This window comes from Brachyhypopomus gauderio, chromosome 1 (genome assembly GCF_052324685.1).
Source record: "Brachyhypopomus gauderio isolate BG-103 chromosome 1, BGAUD_0.2, whole genome shotgun sequence".
Classification (NCBI taxonomy): domain Eukaryota; kingdom Metazoa; phylum Chordata; class Actinopteri; order Gymnotiformes; family Hypopomidae; genus Brachyhypopomus; species Brachyhypopomus gauderio.
The window spans coordinates 48,007,781-48,017,780 of record NC_135211.1 but is presented as its reverse complement, the minus strand read 5'-3'; the positions used below and the strand labels follow the sequence as shown (position 1 = coordinate 48,017,780).

Here is a 10,000-nt window from a genome sequence, read left to right as displayed (position 1 = left end):
CAGTGATAAATGTTTGGGTGTGTTTCTTGTGTGTGTATGCAGGTGTTGACCCCGCTGGGACCCACGGGTGGCCTCATCCCGGTTCTGCCCAGCGTCATGCTCCCCTCCATGTCTCTGCTCTACCCGCCCCCTCTCCTGCCCTCCCCCCTCATGCTGTCGCCCACTATACCCGACGACCAGCAGGGCGGCACCACCACCATCAAAGCCGGTGAGCGTGACGACCACACGGGCCTCGGTGTGTCCGCACGTGTCCCGTAAGCCGTTCTACACACTCATCGTGGTCTGATTCTGCCTGCAGTACCATCCATCAAATCAGAGATCTCCCAGGACAACCAGCCAATCAAATCGGAGCCCCACACCGAGCATGTTCTGAGCACATACAGCCAGGAAATCCCATCACCACCCATCTCCCGGGCCTACAGCGAGTGAGTGGCTCACACACACACACACACACACACACACACACACACACACAAACACACACACACACTCATACAAGCATGTACACATACAAACACACACACTTCCTCTCGTCTACATTGTATTGGGTGTATGCAAAATATTTGTTTTTGTGAGTGTGTGTTTATGTGTGTGTGTGTATGTATTTGTGTGAGGGAGACAGACAGAGAAAGAAAGAAGCATGTCTGGGCTTGTTTCTTTAATTTTAGGGCCATGCTTTTGGGGTTAGGGTTAGGTTTGTACACTAAATGTGTCAACACTGTACACCTGCTCGTAAAAACACACTCCTACACACAACACAGGGGTCTGTCATTACAAACAGAAACACACACACACATACATGTATACATGCGTGCACACTGTGAGATACATTGTTCGCTGGTATGTGCTGACACAGTGAGTCATTTCCGCTGTGTGTGAGTCAAATCCATCACTCGAGTCTCTGGGATACCGCGCTGTTCTAACACTATCTGGGATTTTACCTACGGCCTTGTGATCTTTCACACAGCCATTCTTGTTTATTTGTTGGAGGGGCTTTGGGGCAGTTTCTTTAATTATTGTGCATATGTGTGAAATGTGTTTTAGTCAGACAGGAAACACATTTTTTTCTCTGTTAAGTAGAGGAAAACTTCATTTGAGAACGGCCACAGCACTGGGTGGGTGTGTGTGTGTGTGTGTGTGTGTGTGTGTGTGTGTGTGTGTGTGTGTGTGTGTGTGTGTGTGTGTGTGTGTCTGTGTCTGTGTGTGTGTGGGCTGGCCAGTGTGTCTGGGTGTATGTCTAAGTATGTGCATGTATGTGTGTGTGGGTGTGTGTATGTATGTGTGTGTGTGTGGGTGTGTGTATGTTTGTGTGTGTGTGTGTTTGTTTGTTTGTGTAGCTGCACCTCCGATGCTGTTTCTTGCTACGGGTCTGATAAAATCTCCCAGCATGCACCTCTGCGACAACATGTCTCCAAGCATCCTCAAAACCCCCATGGTGGTAACTGATGTGTGTGTGTGTGTGTGTGTGTGTGTGTGTGTGTGTGTGTGTGTGTGTGTGTGTGTGTGTGTGTGTGATTTTCTGTCAGACTGCATGTGCGTACATTAGCGACCAGTTGTGCTGCGCTATGCATGTGTGTTATGACCTGTCAGTGTGTGCGTGTATGTGTATGTAATGACTCGTGTATGTGTGTGTGTGTGTGTGGTGTGTGTGTGTGTGTGTGTATGTGTGTGCGTGTGTGTGTATGTAATGACCTGTATGTGTATGTAATGAACCGTGTACGTGTGTGTGTGCGTGTGTACGTGTGTGCGTGTGTATGTGTGTGTGTGTATGTGTGTGTATGTAATGACCTGTATGTGTATGTAATGAACCGTGTACGTGTGTGTGTACGTGTGTGTGTACGTGTGTGTGTGTGTGTACGTGTGTACGCGTGTGTGTGTGTGTGTGTGTGTGTGTGATATGATCACATATATCATGATATAATCAGACTGCCACATTCATTCATGATGGAGAGAAAACGAGAGCCAAAAAAGAGAAAAGAGTGATGCGAAAGAAAGATTAAGAAACTGAGAAAAAGAGACGGAGGGAGAGAGAGAAAAAGAAAGAGTGAGGGAGAGAGACGGAGGGAAAGATGGAGAGAAAGAGAAGGGCAGAGGTGGAGGAGGTAATGGAGGTGGTGATGGAGAGAGATAGAGAGAGAGAGAGGGGGAGAGAGACATAGATAGATAGAGAGATAGATAGAGAGAGAGGGAGAGATAGAGACATAGATAGATAGATACATAGAGAGAGGGGGGGGGGGTGATACTATGCGTTTTAATTACAGTGTGGTCAGAGGGCGGGGCAGGAACTGTAGGGGTGTGTCCAAGTGTCACATCTGTGTTTTACACCTCAGGCCTTCAAACTCAGTCTAAAAATATCCTCCCAACAGACCTGCCCAAACGGATCATTCCAGAAAGACAATATTTTATAGCTATTCCCTCAAATGATCTGTAAAATGTAATTAAATTAACTATTTTTTATTTGGAAGCATGTTACTTACAATAATGAAATTATTATTATTACCCTAGTGTAGTCAGGCGTCAACTTCATGAATATATCTTATATCGGCGTGCTTTTACTGGCACCTTGAGGTTAAACTAGGGTACTGCACCTGAACGCTAGCTGTTAATCTGGCAGGCTGGGGTTTCTGCGGTTTCATTGCCCAATGTGTAGGTACCAACAAGTGAAATCTTGAACTATGTAGTCCTGAACTATGTATAGTTAAAGTGGATCTGTTGGTGTTGATGTTCGTCCCTCTCTGTGGTTCTCAGGGCGAACACACATTCGGTGATTGTTCACACCCGGAAGGCCGAGTCACCGGACCCGCTGAAGAAACGTCGCATTCATAGATGTGATTTCGGCGGCTGCAATAAAGTCTACACCAAGAGCTCGCACTTAAAGGCCCACAGACGCACACACACAGGTACACACACACACACACATATATATACACACACACACACACACACATATACACACACACACACATACACACATATACACACACACTCACACACACACAGGTACACACACACACACACAGTGGCGGACTTAGCAATTTGGGGGCTCAAGGCGAATTTAGCTAGGGGGCCCATCAACATTAATATGCGAGAAATAATTTAGCTAGTCAGGGGGCCCCTACAGTGGCCTGCAGTGGGAGGGGCCCAAGGCAGTTGCCTAGCCACGCCTCTATGCAAAGACCGCCTCTGCGACACACATATACACATATACACACACACACACACCTGTATAGATGTTAAGACGTGAGCCACCAATTATTTGTTTTTATTTGATATAGTTTATTATAAATTTACACTCTGTGTATGTGTGTGTGTGTGTGTGTGTGTGTGTGTGTTGTGTTTGTCTGCAGGTGAGAAGCCGTATAAATGCATGTGGGAGGGATGCACGTGGAAGTTTGCGCGCTCCGACGAGCTGACACGTCACTACCGCAAGCACACGGGCGTGAAGCCTTTCCAATGTCCCGACTGCGACCGCAACTTCTCCCGCTCCGACCACCTCGCTCTGCACAAGAAGCGCCACCTGCTGGTCTGATCCGGCACTGCGGGTCTCCCACTTCCAGGGTGAACACAAACAAAAAGCACCTTTTGGTTTATCCGCCTCTTGACGGCAGACGGACTGCGCCATTCACAGGGTGTAGGGGTGTTTTTTACACAATGAAAAGGTGGAAGTGGGAGATTAAATAAAGGAAGAAGTGGGAAGGTGTCTCCCCCCCCCTCCTCTTCACCTCCCTGTTACCATGGATTGGACCTGAACTGGTTGCCATGGAGCAATGTTTTTGTCGCGATGAAAATCGTCCTTAACTGGACCCTGACAGTAAATACCATTATATGTTGAATGCTGAGTCACCTTATGGATCTTCTGTTTCAGCGCTTATTGTATTTTTTCTCGGTCTCTGACGCTCACTCTGTTCTAAACTTCTGGACACACACAAGCACTCTGCAAACAAAAATGTACAAACAACTCTCGGTCGGCCTCAGCAATGACAGTGGCTCTGTTTCGCCCTCTGCTGGTCAAAGGGACTATACTCTGTCGCTCTCTGTCTCTGTCTCTCTCTCTCTCTCTCTCTCCCCCCCTCCCCCCACATACACACACATGCAGTTGTGCATATACGCACACACACCCAGTATCTATCCTAAATAATGTGAATTTTTTTATATTAGTCTGGAAAAAAACATATATGTCCGTAATTTTGTACCCATCACAAACAACGTGTTCTATAATCTATTGTGCATGATCGGGACCAGGTCTAATCGTTGTTTTTCATTTTAGTTTTGGTTTCAGCTTTTCGGTTGTTTTGTTTCTAGATCGCGTGGGTTAGTCTAATGGTGTTATTTTGAGCGGTAAGTCAACTCTTATGACCATATCAATAAACGAGTAACTTTTATTAGTTCAGAAGCGGAGAAAATCTTGGGCAGGAAGCTTGGCTTTAGCTCGCAGGCGCACTGAACTTCGGTATAACGGTGGATGGCGTATACAGCAAACTCGCAGCCTCAGCACCAAACCCCCCCAGTGCGAGCGCATGCACGTGCCAGTTCATCTTTATTGAGTAAATATGTAAGTACTGTGTACTACATCAGATCCGTGCAACTCGGTAGGCCTACCTGCAACAGATTTAGTACCATTGTGGTTTCACGCGAATGCAGGTGTGTAGGTCGAGTTAAAGTCCTGAGAGCAGGACGATGCGTATGGCCACATGGTGCCGACTAAGTAGGAGCTTAGAAATATCCCTCACAAAACCCTGACAAGCTGCTCGAACAGTTCATGGTTAGCTGCTATGATATGGCATATAGAAATGGGAGGGGCGTTGTATTTAATCACAGTGTACAGGTCGATAAGAATATTTGGTCAATATTGGTGAATATTCGTCGACCCAAACTAGCGCACGAAATGCCGATTGTACAGGGCTGGCAATCATGGAAACATTTGGTGGAAGTTTAGGGGAACCGTCAGAGCTGCATTAAAGGGTGTTTATTATGGCTGAATGTAAAGCAAGTTAACGGGGCATTACGGTAGATAATGAAACCAATTTTGTTGGGCAGTTGTTAACGTGGTTTTGGCTGACATTTAAAGACGTTTGGTGAGACGTGCGTGTGTGTTCTTTGTCTAGACTTTGAAAATGCTTTTCTGTGAACTGTTTTTAGAGCGCACAACTTATAAAATTGAATGTGCACTTTAAACTGAGTTGACAGCCGAATATCTATCGGGAGGTTAGAGAAAATACTTACGGCTTTGGTGGCTATATAAGCAGGATGAACAAACCCCTCTTGGCAAGCTAGAAATTCACAACAGACCATAAATGGTGCTGTTCGTCTCAGTCCTCCTATTTTGCGTCGACGTTTTTTTATCCTGTTGTCGACCGAAGGATATCTTTGATATCAATGTTGCATTTGAAGTGTCCAGTCTTGAAAAGAAAGGTGAGAATGAATCACGGTTGAAATGAAAGTCAGATACACGTACACGTGCAATCAATAACACAGATGTTTTTTCTTATTCTTATTTTATTTTCCGAGTAGCACTGAGCATGTGGGCAGCCTCAACATTACACCAACCCTGCCTGAGAATTATTTTTCTGAAGATGTTATAGTGCAAATTGTAATATATATATATGTTTTGTGGAAAGATACAATTGAAAGGGAAAATGATTTATATGCATCGTGATCTATATATATTTAATCTCATCAAATATTATGCATTTCTATGAAGATGTGAATCTTTATATCTCCAGTTCTGTCTTATCCGAATTAGCCATATTTTTGCTATTCAAAAGGGACTCGTATATTATGATGTTGTATTAAACTGTGAAATAAGATATATTCTGTACAGACTAATATTGTATTATTGTTTTAGATATAAAATGTAACGTTTAATAAACTTTTGTCTATGCATTTTTGCATAAACACAATTTCATTGTGTCTTTTTATATATACTAATACACATTGTATACATTATATACTAATTTGAAGTAGGTTAAATGGTGGCCCTCACAGTTTCTGTAGTATTTGTGTTTGTTGACAGGGCCTTGAATGACCAAATCGAGGGTTTAATCATAAGACTGAAGTCTTCAAACGGATCTGAAATTCATGATGATCTGTCGTCTTCTGCGATAATAACTACAGTAATCCGATACAAATGTGCATATGTTTAGTGCAGGTCGCTTTGAAAATATAAAGTTATACTGTATTATAACATGTAAGTTTAGTCTTATCCTACAGAAAAACAGCGGGCTCGTCCGGGATTTGAACCCGGGACCTCTCGCACCCTAAGCGAGAATCATACCCCTAGACCAACGAGCCAGACGTCCTACCAACACGAATATTCACCTCATGACCCGACCAAATAAAACTCATGGACATTAAAGATAGAATTTGCAAGCTAACTCACCCAATGTAATTGTTCTAAATATATGAAACGGTAATATTTATATTACAATAATTTCAAACAGTTTTTAAATTCCCATCATAAACTCTAGGAGCATAAAAAGTCCCGTTGAAATTAGAAGGACAGAGGCTCCTATTTTAAACGGGAAGTTGACGGGCTCGTTGGCGTGAACCGGGCCTGGTTCCGCCCGGTCACCGCCTGGTTCCGCCCGGTCCGCCCGGTTCCGTACAGCACATGCCGGTTCGTAAAACTGCCCCACTGGTCCAGTTAGTGCCCCGCTCCTCACGCGCCTGCAGCACGCGCTGCTTTCACTTCAACACTTCTAGACTTCAACACTTGTTAAAAAACCCAGACATTACTCTGCGAAATTACTCTGCGAAAATACCGCGTTTCAGTATCAGTAATGTTATAGTTTCTCAATATTAGCAATATGACGAGTTTTCCCGGTCCCCCTCTCGTTAGTATGGCCGTACGTACACACGGCCTCTCATTGGTTATTCCGTTCCCGTCCGACCGGATCGGTACCGTTACCGTCACGTCTCCTTCCTATAACACAACTCTGTAAATGCCTCCGAAAACACACCAGACTCCTTTAAACCCGACCACGCGTCCCGGTACCAGTCTGCTCAAAATTACAATGTGAAATATATTAATAATATATGGTGAGCACCAACTTTTATTTGTGTCGGATACGTTTTAAAGGTCTATAAGGTCTATAAGGTCGGAACGAGGCCAGCTCGTTTTATTCTAGGTGCTTTATTCTAGGTGTTTTATTCTAGGTGCTTTATTCTAGGTGTTTTATTCTAGGAGTTTTATTCTATGTGTTTTATTCTAGGAGTTCTGTAAAGTTCGCATGACGTCACTGCCCTCCACGCGCTGCCGACGTGGCGCGAGCGGCGGAAGGGCTGAGTGTGTGTGAGTGAGTGTGTGTGTGTGTGAGAGTCGCGAGGCTGTCGGCAGAGCTGGTAAGATGCGGGTCGCTGTATGTCGTGTTTGTGTTCGGTTGTGTTCGTCAGCGGACACATATGTGCGCTGCAGAATCGCGGAGTAAAGGCCGCAGTGCTCGGCGAGGTCCCGCCGTCTCGGTTTGTTGTTGTTTCGCAGCGCTTTGAATGTTTTGGGTTTTGCACGTTCACTGTTGCTGTGTTCACAGTGTGATTCTTCAAAACACGTCGCTTGCACATTAGTGCCAGGCACTAATTGCTGAAATAGGAAGCTAAGCAGGCTTCTTTAGTACGTGGACATTTGAGAATAATCATTGTCATTTTAAAAGTCAAATAAATGCATTGGTTCTCAGGAAAAGCTTTGGTTGTCATACATCCAATGCAAACGGACCTCTAATGAGATGACTCGTGTTTGAGGAAATAATGACATGGTCGCACTAGTATTTTGTAGAATCGGAAACCTTTTGACAAAGTTAATAAAACTGTCTCGTACTTACATATACGGGCCGCTAGATGGTGCTAGAACTCAAGCTCCCAAACGGCTGTATGTGAGAATAGTGTAATGGGCAAAACTGTTAACACAATCACACCCAGCACGCTAAAGTTCCATGAGGTTGAGTCACATAAAATTAATTAACGAATTAAATATGAAATTGGTGAAAAAAATGAAAAATAAAAAATATTTAAAGGAAAGAAGCTGATATTTAAAGCTTTAGGATTACAGCTAATTTATTAAAAATACTTTTTTTTTTTTTAGGCCAGAGTACTTTAGAAATAAGTATTCTATTTTCCTATTCAGTAATGTGTCACCATTAGACACAAAACGTATTTTCTGTGTTGTTAAAAGAATGCTTAACACCATGGTCACAAAACCCCAAGTGTGCTGTGTCGTATTTACAGAAGTGGCTGTTGTGAGCACTGGAACTCTGGGAAGCTTGAGTGTATTTGGGAGAAAATCTCATTCCGTAATATAGTCAGTCAGTTGGCCGACAGGTGTGTTGTTAGATCACTGATACGTACAGACGGATCAGTGAAACTACAGATCGCTAACCAAGATTAATACCAGGACGGCATCCTTGGGAGGAGTCAAATGATCAGACACAGAAGATGTGGGTTTGTTTGTTGTTTATATATAAAAGGGCAAACAAAAATAGATAGATAAAGCAAATTAAAAACAACACGGGTTCGATCGAACAAACGTAAACAAAAACCCTCCCTTGCCAAAGCAGTAAAGAAGCTCTGTGTTAGCCTGACCTTTGAACTTCAGGTAGTCAATAGGACTGGGATGGTCACTGTGAGTGTGTTTATTTGTGTAGTTACAGATGACTATGTCTCAAGAGGAGGCAGCGGGAGACATCTCCCTGCCCTCGGACCCTCCGCTCTACGAGGCGTCTTCAGAAGACCACGGTGGGGCAGCAGCCGGTTCACACCCACCCACATCCTCTCCTCCACCCTCATTGGGCCAAACGGAGCACGAGCCAATTGCTGAGGGTGCAACCGAGCGCGGTCCGGCCATCCAGACTGAAGAGGAGTCGCAGGACCAATCACAGGATGGCACCAAGGGTCACGTGACCGAATGCAGCGAATCGGTGAGCCTGGAGCCAGAAACAACCGAAGGGGACGTGGAGGTACTGTGTGAAACTCTCACAGGGCTGTTTGAGTTTTAAGGGGTGTAATTACATCTGTGTGTAATTATGTGTGTGTTGACATTTTTGTGCGACGTGTTTTTAGCCCTCAGAGGAACCGCCGTCTAAAGGTTGGGGCTGGGGCTCGTGGGGAAAGGCTCTACTGACAAACGCTACTTCCTCAATGGGTACGTCTCTCCATGGCAACGCTGTTGCTACAGATCTGTTACTATAGTTACTGAAACAGGGGGTCAGTGCCAGTGGAAGCCTGCTGGGGACAGAATACTGTTCACGTCCGACCTTTCTCTCCGTCTCTCTCCATCTCTCTCCATCTCTAACTTTCTTCCAGACACATTTATCTCAGTACAGTGACAACATTGTCTGTATATAATTGTGTTTTTTCCATAAAGACGAAAACATAAATGTCTCTCATACCTCCTGACCTCACCCTTCCTTTGACCTTCCGTGGTAACGCCCTTTGACCCCTCTGTCGTTTCTGCGGTGCCGCTCACAGGCCAGAGTCTCACCTCGGTGCGTGAGAAGGCGGGCGTGACCCTGCGGGGTCGCCAGACGTCGGCGTGCGAGGAGGCCGAGGAGGCGGCGGAAGTCTCGGAGCCAGACGGCACCGAACCGCCGTCTGGACCGGCAGACGGTTCTGTGGGGCGGTCTGGCACTACGGCCCGGGGAGTTCTGTCCTCCATCACTAGTGCCATGCAGAACACTGTGAGTTCTGGTCTGTCGTTGGTGTGCCTGTCTGTCTGTCATCCCGTGACTCTCTGTCTCTGTCTGTCTCTCTCTCTCTCTCTCTCTCTCTCTCTCTCTCTCTCTCTCTCTCTCTCTCTCTTCTGTCCGCCCCTCCCGTGTCTCCGCATGTCTGTCTGACAGCCTGTCCTGTGTCCTCTGTCCTGTTACACATCTGTCCAATACATCCATATTAGTCTATCCATAATCCCATAACATCATGTATGCATAACTCTGTTATTAGTGATTATTATTTTACCTCTGTGAGATGAACATAGTTTTTGTTGTGTCTGAAGTATCATATCTAATTCAGT

The 10,000-nt window shown here is 45.1% G+C and overlaps 2 protein-coding genes and 1 non-coding gene across 4 annotated transcripts in view; 2 read left to right on the top strand and 1 right to left on the bottom strand.

The window, feature by feature from the left end:
• The window catches only part of klf3 (Kruppel like factor 3 (basic)), an 11,210-nt gene extending 7,141 nt beyond the window's left edge, over positions 1-4,069 (top strand). Inside the window, exons 4-7 of the mRNA XM_077017197.1 lie at positions 43-208; positions 299-425; positions 2,749-2,900; positions 3,348-4,069. Coding sequence (XP_076873312.1) covers positions 43-208; positions 299-425; positions 2,749-2,900; positions 3,348-3,529 — 627 coding nt within the window. The 3' untranslated portion in view covers positions 3,530-4,069. The remainder of the gene's footprint in view (positions 1-42; positions 209-298; positions 426-2,748; positions 2,901-3,347) is intronic.
• Positions 4,070-6,219: 2,150 nt separating this feature from the next.
• trnap-agg (transfer RNA proline (anticodon AGG)) lies at positions 6,220-6,291 on the bottom strand. The gene has a single exon. It is a non-coding gene; the product is annotated as a tRNA-Pro (tRNA).
• A 942-nt stretch (positions 6,292-7,233) lies between these two features.
• fam114a1 (family with sequence similarity 114 member A1) overlaps positions 7,234-10,000 on the top strand; it is a 7,656-nt gene continuing 4,889 nt past the window's right edge. The window contains exons 1-4 of one of the 2 annotated variants that reach the window (XM_077017186.1): positions 7,234-7,341; positions 8,637-8,909; positions 9,052-9,133; positions 9,460-9,668. In XM_077017186.1, coding sequence (XP_076873301.1) covers positions 8,643-8,909; positions 9,052-9,133; positions 9,460-9,668 — 558 coding nt within the window. In that variant the 5' untranslated portion in view covers positions 7,234-7,341; positions 8,637-8,642. Of the gene's footprint in view, positions 7,342-8,636; positions 8,949-9,051; positions 9,134-9,459; positions 9,669-10,000 lie in introns of both variants that reach the window. The other variant, XM_077017180.1, reaches the window with a different exon arrangement.